The sequence below is a fragment of the Trematomus bernacchii genome, unplaced genomic scaffold, assembly GCF_902827165.1.
Source record: "Trematomus bernacchii unplaced genomic scaffold, fTreBer1.1, whole genome shotgun sequence".
Lineage (NCBI taxonomy): Eukaryota > Metazoa > Chordata > Actinopteri > Perciformes > Nototheniidae > Trematomus > Trematomus bernacchii.
This window is the reverse complement of record NW_022988050.1, coordinates 13,189,579-13,209,348: the sequence shown is the minus strand read 5'-3', so window position 1 is coordinate 13,209,348 and position 19,770 is coordinate 13,189,579. Positions and strand designations below refer to the sequence as shown.

At 40.7% G+C, this 19,770-nt stretch overlaps 1 protein-coding gene across 22 annotated transcripts in view; it reads right to left on the bottom strand.

The window, feature by feature from the left end:
• Positions 1–6,378: 6,378 nt before the first annotated feature.
• Positions 6,379–19,770, bottom strand: part of LOC117473305 (ankyrin-3-like) — a 152,207-nt gene continuing 138,815 nt past the window's right edge. For 21 of the 22 annotated variants that reach the window (XM_034118834.1, XM_034118830.1, XM_034118825.1 and 18 more), the window contains 6 exons: positions 16,257–16,331; positions 14,247–14,378; positions 13,908–14,051; positions 7,932–8,649; positions 7,111–7,303; positions 6,382–6,810 (listed from right to left, as the gene is read on the bottom strand). In XM_034118834.1, the coding sequence (XP_033974725.1) occupies positions 6,397–6,810; positions 7,111–7,303; positions 7,932–8,649; positions 13,908–14,051; positions 14,247–14,378; positions 16,257–16,331 (1,676 nt within the window). In that variant the 3' untranslated portion in view covers positions 6,382–6,396. Of the gene's footprint in view, positions 6,811–7,110; positions 7,304–7,931; positions 8,650–13,907; positions 14,052–14,246; positions 14,379–16,256; positions 16,332–19,770 lie in introns of all 22 variants that reach the window. The other variant, XM_034118846.1, reaches the window with a different exon arrangement.

Sequence of the window (19,770 nt, the reverse complement as noted above, 5' to 3'; positions counted from 1 at the left end):
TCACGCGAGAAAGGCTTTTATTGTGAAGCTCGACAGCTCCTCCTTTAGATTTTGACGGCTTCACATTTCAAGTTGAACTGTGTCTTGATAAAAACCATGACATTGCAAAACATAGCAAACACACAAAGATCAGTTAAACACAATTTATTTTTCTGCTTAAATAATGACTTGGATCATCCAGTGTAGGCTATGTTGGTTCGTCATACATGTTGGTACCAGATTCATCATTAACAAAGGATGCTTAAGGTGGTTTCGTATGAAAAAAGACATACAGAGAGAAGAAATCAAATTTCACAAGAACCGTAGATCAGATTTCTAACAATGTGGGATTTAGCCATTAATACAAATTGGATAATGGGGCTAAAAAATGACATTCTGTGTTCTTATGTAAATACAACCTGTTAAATAAAGATAAAAGTCATCAAACCGTCAAATTAAAAGTCCCCTTTTTAAAATCACAGCAGACCTAAAAGCTTAAACGTAGACTCCTAGTGTGCATGATGGGCTTACATATAGACATTTGTATTTGATGTTTCACACACACAGGGTTGCTAGCAGATAGGAGAAAACACAACGCTCTGCAGGTTACATCGGGGACAACGTCAGCACCTCGCTGTGCGTGTGTTTACATTTTCATAAAAAACGGTTATAGATGACACATGGTTGGGTTATTATGAGTGCTATCAAAGACAGAAGTACCATCTCTCTAATTGTATTACAGTGTATTTGAATTAGGAGGAAAATGAAAGGAAAGCGTTTAAAATAAGGTGACGTCACATGCAGCAAAATATTATTTCTCTGAAGACAAATAATGTTCCACAGGAAGTAGATGTTGGCTTTTGAAGAAACGTCCTTTTAAAATCAAGCAAGTATTATTTTTTTTCCATTCCTTTCTCTTTACATACAGCTTTTTTTTGTTCTTTTTTAAATTCATTTAGGAAGAGCGTGTCAGGTCGCACTCTCAAGGCTGCTCAAACAGTGTCGACCTCAATACAAACGCACCGACTCGGCAAAGCTTCCACTCAAATCAGTGCATAAACAATCTGTGAAGCTACTGATTTCTATTTTTTTTTTCATTTTATACAGTGTCATTTATATACAACAAAAATCACCCATTTACTATTATATTTCATTTAAAAAAAAAGAACCACATGGTACACCCCAATACTGCGGGTCCAGGAGGAAAAAAATAGACCATATAAGGCGAGTGTCTGGGAGAGAGAGAGTGAATCCTTATCTGTCAGCATTTAGTTTTCCTTGTTTGTGCCATCTTTGGTCACACACGCCTTCCATTGGTTAAAGATCATGTAAGAAAGCTCCAGCTCACGTCCGTGTGTGTCCCTCCCGTGTTGTTTCCAACAGTGAGTGAGTTGTGGTGACATGCTCATGCGAAATCAAAGAAAAGTTTAGCTTGTTGTCTTGCTGAAAACCATGCGTTGTAAGTGAAAGCTTCAGACACGTTTTTGGCCGATTGACGAGGCTTCCAGTCTTGTCTTTCCTCCCAGGGCGTGTTTAGAGTTGCAGATGGACCTCATGGACCTGGAGGGAGACAAATGACATTAAAATGTGAGGCTATACTGTAGTTATTCAATGCCCCAGAGTTAATAAGATCTGTTAACGGGCTGATAATCTGCAATCGTTTAGTAGGTCTTAAATTGGATTTAATTTGATCATTCATTTGATTGATTTTCCAAACAAAAATGACATGAAATAGCTACTTCCTGCTTCTCAAATGTGCTGCTCCTGTCTTTTTATGATTATAAATGTAATATTTTTGGCTTTCTGGCTGTTGGTTAAAAAAAGGCAATTTGAAATATAGATTTAATGCAATTTTATATACTTTCTGACCTTTTAACACTAAATATTAAGGAAAAATTAAATCGATATTGAAATTGAAAGCCAGTATGCTTCTTTTCTGCTTCTTTTTCAGCTAGTTACAAAATGGGTTGAACATTTCCAAAAATACTAATTTGAGGTTTAACACAGAGGAGGGAGTTTTGTTGCATATTTATCTAAAACAAATTCTAAAATACATAGCAGATTAGAGTGTCTTAAGAGATTGATATTTATTATTATATTCTTACCTGCTTGAGTTGAGTGCTCTACTGTTATGACTGACTCTTCTTCCCTTGTTTCTTATTGGCACTGTCTCCAGGCTTGGCGGGGGGAGAAGCATCGAGTTTGGTCAGAAGAGAGAAAAACAAAGAAAATAAAGTTAGAGTGGTGCTCCGACTAAACATGAAGTGTGTTAGTGAAGCGCGGTGGAGCTGTACTACTGCGGAGGAATCACAGGAAGCATGCTGCAAGAGAGGCGGGCTTAAGGAGAGAAAAGGATGTTAGTATTACTACTTCAAATCACACGTGCATCAGCACATCTTAAAAGAAAGAACTGTATTCATTTCTCTATGGTAGTTGAAACACGTAATATTAGTATTTCTCAAACCACAGCAACCTGACATGGCTGTTGTTGGACATCAAACACTACTGACACACTGCAGTACAGAGGAAACACACACTGCAGTACAGAAGAAACACACACACTGCAGTACAGAGGAAACACACACACTGCTACTCTATTACACAGCACTCGACACACAGCTCAGTTTAGTACTGAGATCAGACTTCACAACAGGAGCCCGATCCTACAGATATGCACGACTTTTTATGTATTCTATGGTCAAGTTTAATATGATCCATAACCTGTCTTTGATACAATAGTTCCATCCACTATTGTATTGTGAATATTAGGAGTTATTTCAAGGACCATCAGCAGGTGGCACTATTCCTCTGGTCAGATTCCATTCAAACCAATGCAGAAAGCATCAGAGAGCTCAACCTGATGATGTTATACCATAATAAACGCCAGTCGAACCAAGTCAAATGAAAATGATGGTGGAAAACCTAATGGAAACTTAATGTGGCTTTTAAATAGATTGCTAGCTTTTTTAGCAAACTATAAATACCTATCCACTTTTCAAAGAGGTTTCAGAAGTCTATCTGTGGCCTTAGCTCGAAGAACGCGAGCTATGAATGGTTAGCGTTCAGGGTGTAGTCTGAAGTTTAGGTGCCATTATCTTCTCATTTGATAGTGGCTAAAGGGAAGATATCAAAGGAGAAGGTAGCTTAACTAGCCTGTAGCTCAGTTTTTTTATTTTATTGTATGCTCTATGCTTAAAGCAACAGGCCTAAGCTCGTCCTCATTTGCCTCCACTAGTTTACTTCGGCTCTTGACTGTGACGGATCCCTCCCATTCCTCTGAGTGCTCACACAGGTAAAGCTTCATGCAGGTGTAAGGAGGCGCGGATAGTTCAGGTGAAGACGTTTGACGGTTGGTTTTTAACCCCAACCTCAGTTTTTTCTCCAGATTTCTCAGCCTTGTTGGCATGCCGGGAGCGCTTCCCCTTCTTCTTGCTCTTCCCCCCCTTGGATCCTGAAGAAGAGGCAGCATCTGCTCCACCTGTGGCTACACCATCACCATCACCACCATCACCAACACCAGCTCCGTCTTCTTTAATAATATCGCCTTCACTTTCCCTCCTCTCAGCCGTGTTGTACACACGGCGCACCACCTTTCTGGTCACCTGTAGGGCAGAAGCATGTCATGGGGAGGGAAGCAGGAGAGCATTATGTGAGCAGGCATAATGAAAAGGAGGGAGAGGAGGAGTGTGTGTGTGTGTGTATAGTATGATACAGCCTGTATGTTACTGTGTGAAAGAGGCTGTGTGTTTTCTGTTGAACGACTGTATTTCAACCCTTTTTCCCATTTCAAGCAGTTCTAGTTAAACGTTTACGTATCAATTCAAAAGAAAAACGGTCATGTTATGTAACACCAGATAATCCGTGCCACAGTGACGCGTCCTACAACCCGGAAGTAAACTCCTTCCGGTTCTTTCAACAAAAAAGCAATGCAATTTCTCCATAGGATTTTGGAAAATAGCTCGAAATCAGGTCTGTGGTTGACACACATTTAAGAGACGGATCACGTTTTGTTCAGCCGGATAACATCCACATGTCTACCCTACTTTTATAATTTTCGAATCATAAATCTAGTCGCCAGAAGCAAAATGCTAACGTTATGCTATAAACGAACTACAGCAGGGTCGCTGCTTCAACGTCACGCCAACTTAAGATCCATATTCAAACATACAGATTCTAAATGGTACAAGTTGAAGCGTCTGTTTGAACAGTTTGCAGGAGGCAGGTACTTGCTTTCAAGCAGAACAGGGCCAACAAACTTAGCGGGGGTGTTTTACGTGTTCGGTGTAATGGCGTAAAACGGCCTGGACAACTTCTGTAGTCCTATTCAGCCACATGTTAACAACCATCGTTTTTCAGACACGTAAACTCTTCAAAAATCACCAGCAGGGTCACTGCTGATGTATTTAATGTCGTAGAACAAAACGTGATCTGTCTCTTCAATTTGTGTCAAACACAGACCTTATTTCAAGCTATTTTCCAAAATCCTATGGAGAAATTGCATTGCTTTTTGGCGAAGGAACCGGAAGTGGTAAAGTGCTAACTTACTTCCGGGTTTTAGGACGCGTCACTGTGGCACTCTATTAAGAACACATGATAGTGGCCTCTTGTGGCCGAAATGAGTATTACGAAAACAGATGATATGATTTTTTCCTACCCGTTTTTTAGAGACCGTAAATGAAAAACACAAGATACACAGGATGATGTGTGTGTGTGTGTGTGTGTGTGTGTGTGTGTGTGTGTGTGTGTGTGTGTGTGTGTGTGTGTGTGTGTGTGTGTGTGTGTGTGTGTGTGTGTGTGTGTGTGTGTGTGTGTGTGTGTGTGTGTGTGTGTGTGTGTGTGTGTGTGCGTGTATGTGTGTATATGTAAGCTGTTGGGTAAAGAGGTGATGGAGGAGGATGAGGATGGTTACTTTTCTGGTGACCAGATTCCCGTCTTCATCTGTGAACTGCTCCTCCGTCACAGACTCCCCAGGAATGTTTCTGGCTTCCTCTCCCTGGGATGAAGGGATGAAGGGTTAAAGGATGAGTGAAAGGTGGATGGAAGGGTGGAGTACAGGTCGGGAAAAGTTACGAGAGGTCATCTTGTTGACAGTTATTCATCTGGTTATTTAGAATAAAGAGAATATACGTCTGCCTGCCACAGAAGATGGTTTTCAAAGTGCAGTTTCCTTTTAATAAATTCTCAGATAGATAAAAACATGTGCTATAAATAAAAGATTTGACCATGTTAATCTGTGATGCAGCACTTATAACAGAAAAACAAGACTTGTTACAATACTTTAAAGGTGTTTAAATTCAATAAAATGTTGATTTGGCAAAGTAATACTTTGGAACCCAAGGGATGCAGGTGCATGATACAGGCTCAACATGTTAGCAAGGCTCTGAAAACAAGCTTCAAAATGCACACCTGCAATTTAAATGAAGGTTCAATCTAGTTATGGATAACTGTAACTGTTAATCATGACACATCTCAGAGACCAACAGCATTAAGTGGAGAACAAGTGAAAAAAAAACCCTGCCATGATGAGTTCTTCCTTCAAACTCATGTCATGCACAATAAAGGAAACCCATGAATCACTCTGTCTGTCTGAGGCTCCATTCACACAGAGACAGATTGCCTGAGCAGCTAACTTTAGTCAATCGACAACAAAATGAATTGGTTTAAGTTATTATTTAGGATGTTCTCAATTTCAAGCCTCTTTAGTGTCAGTACATACTGGTTTTATTCATCTTATAAACTGAATATCTTTGGGTTTTTGAAGTTTTGTCAGACAAACAAGCCGTCATCAAGCTCACTTCCTGACCTTTTATACACCAATCGATCGTTCCATGACTCTAGAAAATATTCATCAAATCAACTTTGAATGAAAATAATTGTTAGTTGCAACCGAGATAAATGTGTTTTGTACAATAAATGTAAGCATCAAGTTGATACTGTTATTGCTCTTGAATCAAGAGTGGGCAAACATCTGAGAGCTCTTGCTCCAGGGACACACGGGCGTTGCGACCATCAAAGTTGGGTTTTTACATACTTTAAGAGATGTTCTGCTCCTGTGGAAATCTAGCCTCATTATACGCACACATAGTATAACACTCTCTTGATTTGAGCCAAACGCACAGCACAACCAGGAAGAAACACCAAACAGCTGCTGGTGCAGTGGATCGCACCAACAAGCAGTGAGTAGCACTTCATGCTAAAGCAAGGCTAAACAACCACATACACTAACCCCCCCCCACATACACACTGTCCTATGCACATAGACAATGTTTCCATCCAAAAAAAAGCAAATCAATTGGATCTATCATCCATAATTGTTATGTTAATATTAAGTGTTGGTGCAGATCCAGATAATAAGTTGAAGATGGTAATTCTCCTGTCGGGTGCCATAAAGCCAATTCCTGAAGACTCCAAACAACATTATGTAATTGGAATTACGGTGAACTTGATGGAAATGTGGTATTTATTCAGGCATTTAAAAAAAATCCAAGCATAAACAAATTCTGTGTGATATTTAAACTTCTTGAATTTGAACTCTCCAAAAAGCAGTTGGATGGAAACACTCTGTATGTTACACTCTCTGTCACACAAATACAACACCAAGTAAAAAACACACAAATGCTGAGCACACACCAGCACAGCTTCTACGTTTTTGTTCTGTTTCTGCAACTGGCGCCTCGACACACACTTGTTTCTGAAAGCTTTAAGCATGTTCACTCTGCCTGGAGCCGCCACACAGCAGGCCTTACACACCTTGAGTATGACCCGTCTGCGGAACACCCTGGTGGTGACAGTGGTCTCCCCATCGGAGCCGGACTCATCTATAACACTCTGCTGATGAGGGCAGTCCAGGAGCATTGTTACAATAAGGACCAAGTGTGTGTGTGTGTGTGTGTGTGTGTGTGTGTGTATGTTTTTTACTTTATGACTTAAAAGGTAAGTTAAAGCAAAAATTGGAGACATTTGTTTCCAAAAAAAACCCACTACAACTAAATGTAAGGCTATAAGACCTTGAATTATAACAAAATGCTATTTGGTCCACAATGACATGAGGTTTCTTCGGAAAAAAACACATATAGTTCAATAATGACAAATGAGTCCGCTAACCCGTCGGTTTTAAAGAGCGACTCTCACCTGGACTTTGTGCTGGGACCTTTCTCCTCCCTCCTCCCGTCCTCCGCTTGGTCCCGCTGTGCTGCTGTCCTCCTGAGATCCCTTCCTCTTGGCTTCCTTTTCCTTTCCTTCCCTGACGGTGTCGATGTGACCTCCGTTCTGTCGGTTGGCCTTAGCCGGGGGCTGCTCCAAAGAATCAGCCAGACTGTCGGGGCTGTGGGGGTGACATGTGGGGAGGAGATTAAATCAGATGTTACCACCAAACTACTCACAACTTGGTGTTTACTAAACGTTATTATATTCCATGATACCCACACTATATCATGTCATATTTAATTAGTCTTTTTTGTGTTGGGTGGGGTTCCTTATCTGCTTCAAGGGTCTTAAGACAGAGGATGTAATATACTATATATTATATATAGTATTCCATAAATTGTTTCTACACTATACTATGTTATAATATGTTACTACCTTTCAGCATACTATATCTGATGTCAAATCATAATTAAAAAATGTGCGATATAAATAAAACTTGATTTGATTTGATTTGATTTATGACATTATTTATTATATTAAGATATTATGTTTGCATTTGTATCTTTAATCAAACTAGTCACCTGTGCTTGGAATTGCTGTTTCCAAATGCTCTTGAGAAAGTTATATTTTGGGTTTTTATTTTTTATTTTCATTATAATATCCTTATATTGTTGTGTTAATTTATTCTGCGGTATATCGGCCACGACACTCTTGAAGTATTTCTTTTTTCAGTCCAGTGACACATTTTAAGGTTAGACAAAAATACGTTATGTTAAATGTTTAAACTAAATAAAACCAGATCCTACCTGCCCTCCTCGGTGCCGGGGCTGAGGCCGGGGGCTGCTGACTCTGCGGTTGCGCCGGACGTCTCATTTCTCCAGCCTGGAACTGAACACACGTCTTTTTCTGCTTGGTGCAATTGATCGAGAATAGCATTCATCCTCTCCTCTGTCATCTCCTCGTCCTCCAAGCCTCCCTCCAGCTTTATATCGTCCAGCAGACTCTGCAGCCTCTCCGGGGTCATCTCCTCCTCCTCTTCCTCTTCTTCATGCCTTCCATTCCCATGAGGTGTTTCTGAGGCGGCATCCTCTCCCTGACGCTCCAAAACACCTTGTTCCTCTGCCTTCAGTTCTTCCTCTAAGGCCTCAGCGTACCCCTGTGTTCCCTTTCCTGATTGCTCTACTGCCCTTCTGTCATTATCGGGCCTGTCATAATAAACCAGCCCTGTCTTTTCTTCCTTAGAAATCTCTACTTCTCCACTGGTCAACGCTGTATCTTCTGCTCCAACGATGGGGGGCTGAGCGGCACTGGAGGTGGGGCCTGGGGCGACTGTGGGGGGGTCACTGCTGGAAGTACTGGTGGTCTGAGTGAGAGAGAGGTCGCTAGGTCTAGTAAGCGTGATCTTGCTAGGGGAGTCTGCGCTAGCTTCGCCCTCACTAAAGAAGTCGTCTGGGCGAAGAGGGGTGGGGGGCTGGGAGTTCAGTTCTGTGGGGGTTTGCAGTTCCAGGTCTATATTGTCGTATCCTGGGTGGATGGCAGGAGTAAAGGATTAGAGGGTGAAGGGATGCAAGAGGTAGGGAAAGACAAAAACAGGGAGGAAAGGAGGGGAGGGAATGAGGGGGTAGAGCAGTGGAGGTGATGATATGAGAAACACTTGTAACATCTAAGGGTAGCATATGTTCAAAAGTCACACAGGTGTAACCCTAAGAGACTTTAAAGCTGCATTACCTTGTTTTTTTTGGCAACTTGGATCAGAAGCTATAAACAAAACATTGACCTTTTATCACCTTATAAAGCTAGAATTGGGAACTTGCTAGCAAACAGTTATCTGTTTACACATGAAGTAGAAACAGCGTAACATTAGCCCTCATTCTGAATCGTATTTATGCTCCAACCAATAGTTGGGTATCAGTAAGTGTTTAAGGTCCTTACCCACTTGACAGCTTTTTAGCCATTGAATGCTCCACTTTGTTGACCAGTTGGCCGCTAGGTGCTAGCTGTCAGCTTTGGGCAGGCAGTTTACATTAATGCATTCACTCTTTTTCCCCCCCTTCTTTTGATCTGGCCAATCCTTGAGAAAATACCACTAGGTATTCTTTACCTGCTAGTTGCTACCTTTTCCTGACTGGTGCTAGGTTGGACGCAAACAGTGGGTTTGTTAGCGTTTTGACAATAATAGCAGCTGCCTTATGTTGACTGTCTTGGTTTTTTGGCCTGAAGAAACTATAGTCCAACTATTTTCAAAAGAGTTTAAAAAAAGCTTTATGTAAAGGTGAGAGGAACTGTAGTGTAGGGGGATTATTCTCTACTGACGACCACACAGCAAATATCTTGTGAACATAGTGGAGCATTAAGCAGCTAATGAGCCAGATAGTACCCCCAGTAGGTGGTGGAGACCAAAGACAGAGTGAATACAAGCTAACTGACCATTAATACTAATCGAAATGAATGGGAATGTCCCCCCATATTTGATTAATATGTAATAAACAACTGTTTTGCTTTGTTAAGAACTTGTTCTGATGCCTCCTAGTGGTCACAAAAGTAGAAGAATAAATGCTGCTTTAAGGTTTTTCTTCATTCAACACATGGAGACTCCTGTGTGACTTCAAACTTTACAGAGTAGACACATGATCAGATCACAAGATGAAAACAGAGAAACCAAAGTACCAAAGACAGAATATAAAAAAAATAAGATTGAAACTTTATCTGTATCTCATTTATATATTTGAACATGAACATTCAGTCTGTTTTATGACTGTTTCACACTGTTTTGTTTTCAAACTGGAGCTTAATTCAGCCACACTTTTTGTTAAAGCACTTAACCCTAAAGAAGCCTGACTTCAGCTCAGCATCTCAAACATTGTGTTAATGTTAGAGTATTAGACAAAGCTTGAAGTAGAATTCAGGTAGGGTAGTTGTGTTGATTTCAACAAAAGGCAGAGAGGAGCAAAGCAACACACAGGCCTCTAAATGTAAACTTCAGGGACAGAGCGATCCTTCCTGAAGTAAGAAGGGATGCCAGGAGGGAGGGGAGAGGGAGGAGGGGAGGGAGGAAGCAAAGGGGGAGAAGGTGAGTGATGATTTAGGGGAGGAGAAGGGGGACAATGATGTGGGGCAGAAGGAAGGGGAGGAGAGGGTGAAGGTGAAGAAAATAGTAAGGGGGGAGAGGTGGTAGGAAGTGGAGGAGGAGTGGAGGCACATATGAAAGATGGAAAGTAGGGAGGAGAATGAGAAGATGTGGAAGAAGGGGAAGAAGAGGGAAGAGGGGGGGGCAATTGAACAGTTGGAGGAGATGGAAAAAGGGGAAGAGACTCAAGAGGGAGAGGAGAAATGGAGGAAGAGGTAAGAGGTGAGGACAGACTGGGGGTTAAGGCAGGGAAGCGACTAGAAATGGACGGAGGAAGAGAGAAAAATGAGGAGCAGCTAAAAGGGCTTTCAGGGGAGGAGGGGGGAGGGTGGGGGTAAGAAGGAGCAAAGAAGTGAGGGAGAACAGGAGCGACAGGCAGGACGCAAATGGGAGGTAAACAAGAGGGAGACGGGAAGTGAAAGACAATGGAGGAAGTAGGGTCAGCAGGAGGAAGGGGGAGAGAGAAAGGAGCGATATGGCTGGGATGAGAGGGATGAAAGGAAGAGAAGATGGAGGTAGAGGAGGGAGGAAGAAGAGCTACAGGCTGAAGGGTTTGACAACACAAGGGAAACGTGGGAGACCTTAGAAGTTTCAGAGCTATTACAAATATTCCAACCACAAGAAACAAAACGAAACAGAAAACAACTGTTAGACAAGACTTGGATGGAAAGACAAACAGCGTATAAACAGATAAATGCACAGACAGTGAAGTGAGCGATGAAGTCTTAGTGTTTGAGAAGCTGCAGAAGCAAACGCATTGCACACTACTGTCATGGGATTGCTTATCTGTCGGTAGATAAGCGGGAATAAGCTCCTAAGTGAATAGCGATAGCATCTTCCGGAACAGTGGAGAGAGAAATAAGGGGGAAAATATATTTTCTGGCTTTGTCTTGCATCAGGACAGGCTTTGGGATGTAGGTAACGTTTGTTGAGCTGAAGATTCATTTTCTTAGAGGAACTAAGAAGTAGGACAGGAGCTGGGAATGCTGAAAGGCTGGGTTGTATTGGCAGGATTTGTAACATAATGAGATTCATAGACCAAATTTCCCCGGAGTAAACCCACACTCTCTAAAGACATATTTGGCTAGCCTTCAAACAGCTGTGGTGTCCTAATTCCATAAATAATCCTAGTAAGTATTATATATCATGTATTTTGTACTAACAGGAAGTTATGTATACACATTACAATATGTCACTTAATACATATCAAATGCCACTACCAATTAATTATTAAAAACGTTTTGAAGTGTTTTTCTAGCTGTCTCAACTAAATTAAATCAAATCTTTTTGTATGTGCTCCTATATTTCCTTTGCAAATGTTTCATCTTCTGTGCAGCACCAAGTATTTGTGCATGCTTTTGTAAGTACAATATTGTAGATTAAACACAAACTCACAGACTGATTGTTTTGAGTTGACTAATCTAGATAAATAGCCTGAATGTAATGGTCACACTACAGACTGAAAATCGACTCATACAAAAACACTAACATTCCCAGAACAAATATTAAAATGACCTTGTTGTCCTCAAGATTAAAGTTATTTTGAAAGGGCAATATGGGCGGGGATATGATAATGCAAAAGCCTGCTTGATGTGGATGTCATCCATTCAGAAGCTACACTGGGATCCAGAAGCTGCTGAAGTTAGCATAGGTAGCCAGCGGTGGGAATTAGCCGGTTAGTGGTGTTTAGCGCTGAGGAGGGAGGTTGCAGAAGGAGTTAGTCACTCAGAAGCAGAAGAGGAGGAGAGCGGAGGAGGAGGAGGAGGAGTGGCGGGGAGTCTGCTGGTCTCAAAGCAGGAGAAGCTACAGAGGAGTGTAGAGGCTGGAAGGCTCTGAGGAACCCAGGAGATGATAGGTACAGTGCAGCTCACAGCAGTAACACAGAAGCATCAATATACACTGTACACTTCGAAAAAAGGCGTTTCATTTTCAACTCATCTGTGAGCGTCACCTAGGACAGAGCGCATTCATACATCAACGTGAGCAAGCACTCGTGCATCATGTGTTGAAAAGGCTGCATCCATTTGAAGAGTGCCAATATCATTAGAGCAGGCAGCCTCACACAGAGCCAAAGCCATGCATTTTGTGGGTTTTATCTATTAAATGTTGGATTCATTTTAAATCATCTTTGCAAAAAGATCCACTGCTTTCATAATAAAGCAAAAGTAACGCTGACCTTTGTGTTAAGATGACTTTCAGAAACATAAGTAGACAGAATGGCAATGAGACCCATTTCAGAAGTATGACTCAAAAGGTGCCTGGATAAAACTGTAGTTAAATCTACAGACTGCTGAAAAGTGTTGATCCGATTTGTTTCATTGACAAGCAAAGGAACAACCTTGGAGAATTGTGTGGTTGTTTGCTGATCGAAAAAATGTCAAGTACATAATTGATGCAACGGTGGATGAAGTACTCAAAAATAGAATAAGTTAGTCCTCATGCAGCAGGGTGGTTCCAGTCATTATCATATATATTATATGATGTAGTTATTATCAGCAATGCATTACCATTTAAAGAGCATTTTACTGTTGCAGTTTGACAAGCTATTTTTATGGTATATGCCATTTTTGTAGTTTAAATATGAATCTGTTAAGTAATTGGTAACTTTAGCTAACAGACAAATGTAGAGTGGTAAAAAGTAAAATATTTCCCTTTGAAATGTAGCTGAGTAAAATTATGAAGTAGCAGAAAAGGGAAATACTCAAGTAAATGGTACCTCAAAGTATACTGTAGTACTTGAGTACATTTGTTCTAAAGAAATGCAAATGTGCAAATATCTGAACAAAATATCAATGGTCAGATTGCATTGTGGGTAATGTAAGCACCAGTAATTGACTAGAAATAAGAACGCTGGGGTAAAAATACACAATATCAATCAACTATCTGTAACAAAAGGCACATTGTCATCACATTTCTGAAATGCCCCTCATTGGCTCTGTCAGATGAGCAGATACTGGTAGCTGCCACATTTAGTTTTCATTTAAGAGGATAGAGAGAAAGTTAGAAAGAGGGAAAGCCTTGCCATGCTGCTTAAAGCAAGCATGCTGTTATTAAAAATAGCTTGTAGTATTAATGTCTTCTATGTATTTTCTAATAGCATATGACAGAAATTGAAATCATGAACCAAGGCCGTCAACATTCTGACAAATGAGTTTCAACATAATTATCAACACATTCATCAGATGGGAACGAGACAGCGGTTCATTAGCTGCTTACATTTGCTTCATGATCATGCTTTTTAACCGTTTACAACATACATACTAAAAAGTCTCATGTACCCAAAATGGTACAGACTTTTAGCAATAATCACCCAAAAATCTATCACTTGCCATTAACGTTCCAATGACTGAGTGCTTAAGTTAAATGCACTGCCCAGTGTTGGAAAACTAACAAGCTGAGTGGGGTGACTAATCAATAAGGACAACTCTAATGCTATTACTACCTGATGGTCCATTTACTGATTTGCTCAATGGACCTGCTGGAGCATTAAGTATTTTCGGTTCAAGTTTGATTAACTTCCATTGTTTGGTCAGGCCTGATTGGTTGTAGTATTATTTTTAAGTTGGACTATCTATCTGAGAGAGGAGGTGAAGAAGGGTGAAGGGATAGACTGAGAGATAGACTGATAGTTCAGCTAGGGTGGGCTACACTTTACCATCGGACTGATCCGGGAATACTGCGTTATCATCGGCAAAGCAGCGTGTGCCTGAAATGTTACCGTAGTCAAATATGGGCCCTTCCAGCAAAGTCACAATATCCAACCGATTGATCTTAGTCAGCACCGCAGTTAAAGCATCCGCTAGGGAGGAGAGAGACGGAGAAATAGCATTCACAGTCATGTTGTGATACTATAAAAAAGTAATATTGTCAGCTATATTGATTAATTGTTTTCATAAAGTAGCAACCAATATGTATTCTCATTTACGAGAAAAACTAGATATAACCTTGAATGGCAATAGCATTTTTCTGTGTCACACGAACAATCACTGCTTACTTGTGGCGTTTTTACCGTCCCTGTACACCCATTTCTTAAGGAGCATGAAGCTCTGTGCTGTCAGGGAGTTGGGGTTCTCCACTCTGATAAAGTTGATCTCATCCACAGAGAAATCCATCTCCCTGGCCAGCTCTGTAACAACACAAACACCAGAAATAAACATTTTTTTACGAGAAAGTCAAACCATGCAAATGCCATAATTTGTTGATCAATGGGTCGACATTACATGAATCTAATTTCCAATTCCTGCTCCTCGGATAGCCTTATTTCCGGAAAGGATATCAGTTTTTCACACATGCCACACCCTTTTACCAAGTTTGGCCAGTGGGTTTCAATAATTCTGCTGACTAACAAACTGACCAACCAAGCCAAGGTTATAAAAATGTCTGCACTGTCAATAAGGCACTGTGATTTAGTCACTATCTGACAGAATCACAAATCGACTTTGCAAAAGGGAGTGACAGTACAAAAATGCCTCCACACATGCAGATACCTTAGAAAACAGAGAGTTATCTGATGACAAGCTGCGGACTGAAACATCACGTGTGAGGTAAACAAGTTGCTGCCAAAGGGATTTACACAGGGTTACGTGTGTAGCAATGCAGAAAGACAGAAATGATATATGGCAAGAAAATATATATGGAGAGCAAGGCTTTCTAAATTATATTTCAGATATGCAGCAATTATAATTCCCCTTTCAACTGATCTGTTTTCATGTAACACATAAACGTGATTGCTTATGAAACATAGGGGCTGGACATATTTTTATCGGATGAAAAAATATCAATACTTGTGTGGATACGTAAATATATTTGTATTGCCAAACACTGTGCCAAAACCTAATGAAGGCTTCTCGTACAGACAAGCATAAGGGCTATAAATATTAAACTGCGAGAATATTATGTTCAGCAGATCGTTCACTGCTGCTCTGCAACAGGAACACACATTACATATGGATTAGGTTCCACTCACTCAGTCACTGCATCGGACAGACAGTCACACAACTATTCCCACTCATACGCAGTACAGACGACGCCCATGTACACACGACTGCTGCACACACACGGTGACGCCCACTCATCCACACACATGCAGGCAGGCGTGGGGCAGTGCTGCAGTGCAGGTGGTCAAGCTGGGACTAAACTGCAGCGGCCACACCCTATATAGCTGCTCATAAACAAAATCATCCTACTATGGCTCTTACAGATTTCAACACAAAGATACATGACATGGAAGGACATAAATTCATTGCTATAATATATTTTCCCTTGTAAAATGTGAAACGTAATAAAAATGAAAATGTATTAACTCACTTATTTGCTTGTGTGATGATGCTTAGTTTTCAAAATTCAGTCGAATTCAAACTGAGTTTTGACTATTTTCACTACTTTCATGCTCTAACGTGTTCTGACGATGATGTTTTTGACTCTAAATGCCACTGCAGTACTGCTCAGTTAAAACAGTTGTGAACTATATGTCCACCAGATGGCAACACACACTATAAAACTGTTAGTGTGAGAGCTGTGCACAGTCCAGCTCATTCATTTTTTACATACATGGGTGTTCTTCAAAATTCACATGCTGGATATGCAAGACGGGTATCAATATCTAATCAGTGCATGTGCAGGATGAATATTTCAGTTGTTCAATGTTGTATCAATTAACTTAATACACATGGTATTCTATTCTTGCTTTAGAATAGAATAGAACTGGAGGGATGAAACCCTCTTTAATGGTCACACATGCAGAGCACACAGCACACACAGTGACATTTGTTCTCTGCTTTTAACCCATCCTAGTACCAGGAGTCTAGTACTAGGAGCAGTGGGCAGCTATTGTACAGCGCCCGGGGAGCAATGGGAGTGGGGGGGGAAAGGGGGATGTCCGGTGCCTTGCTCAAGGGCACCCTACAGCCCCCAGTCCAAGCCCCTACTGACTGAGCCACTGCCGGACTTAGTTCTGAGGTTGTTGAACATGAGGTGTGAAGAAGTGAGATGTGTGTAGACTCACCAGTCCAGCTGAGTCCGAGGTGGTCGGCTACTATTGCCATGCGAAGGTCTGTTCTCTCACAGGGACTCTGAGGGCCTGTGCAAGGAAGCATTGAAGGGCAGGACACAACAATTAACATGTTATATGATGTCGATAATCCCCCCAAAAACGAAATGTTGTTCTCAGTATGAGACACAAAAAAGTACTACTCTAAAATGGCTACATAGAGGATCAATGATGAAAGAAAAAAGATTGGGATTGTGAACTGAAAGTTTGTCTGTTTCAAACTGAAGACATTAATGTTGTTTAACTATAAGCACCCCTAAATACCTAGTTAATGAGTTTTTGTGTTTTTATGTGATATTCATATTAAACCCTTGTGTTGTTCACTGAACAAAAATAAAGACTAGCTTTAGCTCACCGTCCCAGGTTTCACCTCTAAGAGAGAAAAACAACGTTTTTCTGGCCAGACTCCTCAATGTTTCAATTTGGATAATGGAGGCTAGGTGAAATAAAAAGCTTTTGGACATTTTGGGAAGCACAATTCATTTTCTTACTGAAAATTATATGAGAAGATCGATACCACTCACTCTGATTTCAATATAAACTGGATCCAGAAAACTGTTAGCTTAGCTTAGCATGAAGACTTAAAAGTGGGGGTAACAGCTAGCTAGCATTGCTCTGTACAAAGGAAGAAAGAACTCTATCTACCAGTACATCTAAAGCTCATTAGTTAACACATGATATTGAATGTGTTTAATCAATACAAAAACAAAATAGTAAAAAAAAAAGCTGTGGTTTTTCATGGGGTTTGGTGTAGGATGGACTCTTTATAGGGCTATTTGTTTTACTTATTTTTCTTTGAATTACTACCTCACAAAATATTGAATATTGTATTGTAACAGTGGATTACCATACCATACTAACCAGAGTAGCTATCATACCAACCAGGATACATAAGTCAATATATATGAAATATCAAACAAACTTCTTTTTGACTAGCTCTAGTAAAGAACATCACTGAGGCAATTAAGACAATAAGAGATAAGTTTAAAAGCATGAAGATCGGTGAGGCCAGAAAAGAAAAAAAAGTATTACATTTTCCCACTAAGATGTTTGACAACAAGTAGTATTAGTATGAGTAGTAAAGGTTTAAAGAGTTTTGAAACACATCACTGACAACAAACGATCTACCATCAGGCAACATTCCCTCACACTGATAAAAACAGTTCATGGCTTCAACTTGAAATCAAAAATAATCTAGCTGCACCAACTTTTTCTACCGACTGACTACACTGTTGTGCAGCCGACAACTATTTGATTGGCAAGTTCAGCCGATGAATTGGTTTCACAGTGTTTTTAGAGAGCAAAAGTATCACAAAATGATTTCTACAAACCAGGCAAGCAGACCAAAACAAACACAAGGTCATATTTTCCCAGAAAATCTTTTTACATCTAGGGACCTAATTAATGTTGAGGGTGAAAGTGAGCGGTGTGGTGTCATCATGTGGTGAGGTGCGAGGCTAACTTGATCTGTTGAGTGATATGAAAGTGAGAATGTGTGTGGCAGCCTATAGGACCCCACAGTAACAGAAAGGAGCAGAAATTACTCTTAACTTAGCCCCTCAAGTGTACTTTCTTGCAAACCAATACTGACAACTAAAACGAGTTGGCTGATTTTGGAATTGTAGTTCTTGTGCATCGAAGACTTCCCTATAGTCTGATGTAAAGCTCCCACACCATGAGGTAATAAATCCAGCATCCTATTACGTATTCAGACAGCCCTAACCCTAACCGCTTTAAATCATCATCAGTCAGGGAACCAGGGACAAATATTGAGTGTTGCTGATTCTGTCATCGAATCATAGCCTTTACCTCTTTGTCTAAATCAGACAGCACAGGACACAGATAACAAGAACGACAGGAAGAAGAAGTGACAGCTACACTTACAACGTCACATCACAGGGCACCCACAACAGCTACATGCATCTCAGAGATAAAGATAGAAGTATAACAAGTGTTTAGAAAGAGTTTACAAACTAGTCTGGTTATCTGTGACAGGAGCCGTGATTGGTTGATCAACCTGATTCCCTTCCTCCTTCTGCTCTTGCTCCTTCCCAAGTGTCCGCCTACTCTTCCTCTTGCTCCTCCTCATCCTCCTCTCACTGCTGGCCTGCTCAACCTCAGCTCTCACATCTCTAGCAGATGTTGTTGATGTGGTGGTGCTGGTGGAGGTGGAGGTAGAGGTGCGTGAAGGGCGGGAACTTCTAGAAGCTCTAGATGGTTCTGACAAGGAAGTGTTCCTGGTAGTGCTGTGGCTGCAGCTCTCTTCGTCCTCAGTGGGCAGTGTTTTCCCTTCTAACTTTCTTTCAGCCTCCTTGGCAATTGTTTGGTCCAAATGTTTTCTTGCCTGGCTATTAACCAACCTTGTTTTAACGTTTTTTGAGAACACTGCACTGTTTTTTCTCCTTGTCTCATTTGTGCTACCTATACCAGCGGTTTTTACTGAACTGCATCTGTGTTCAGTACTCAATCTGCCTGTACTTGGTTGTTTATTACTCCTGTCTGTTTTAGGACTTCTATTACTAACCACAGATTGAGTTTGAACCTGCTTTTTCTCCTGGGAAACAGAGGAGTTTTTCATGGATTTCATTACTGGAATTCTTGATTTAGGAATTACATTCTTAAAAGGATCTAGTCTTTCCCTGAAATTATGAATTGAATGTTTTCTTACATGATCTTTTACTACTTGTTGACTTTGACTGCATATTTTGTGGCTAGGCGCCCATAATGGTAATCTGGATTTGCATATCTTGCCTTTGACCTCTTTGTCTCCTGTGTTTGTTATTGCTATATTGGTATAATCCCTGCCCTCCTTGCTGTTTTCTAGCTGGCTGAAAGACGCTTCTATCCTGCTGACCTCCTGCAGAGTTGACCCTGAAGCAGACAACAAGTTAAACGCAATACTGCCGCCCACCTGAATGATGTCTGAATGGACACAATGGGAGTCAGGGATGTTTCTACTGGCATTGTTGCTCCATGTTTGGGGATTGCTAATCTGTTGTGAGGGTGCAGAAGACGAATCTGCGCTTTGGTAATAAGTGTGATTTTTCCAATCCAAATGGTTGGAAGTACCTGAAGGAATTCTTTGATTAGTATAATAATCTGTGATGCCTGATGGTCTATTATTCAAATAGTTATCTGTCACGCCTGATGTATCAAAAGTAGGATAATCTGTATAGTTTGAGGTTACAGAATAATAACTATCTACAGTTGTCCCTGAGGTTGTGTCATTAGAGTGATCAAAGATGTTTGGTATTCTACAATTAGAACTGCTATTTGAAGCATTAGACGCTGTATCAGCTGACACCTTGAATCCTGTTCTAAAGGTGGAGAATGTTGGCTCCATATTGGAAGTTGAGTCTCTGCATGTGGTGTAACTGGCAGTCGGATTTGATATTTCTAGCTGGACAGTAGTAGTCTGAATGGATATTTGAGGGATTGGTAAAATATTTGTGGGATCCTGAATATTAAA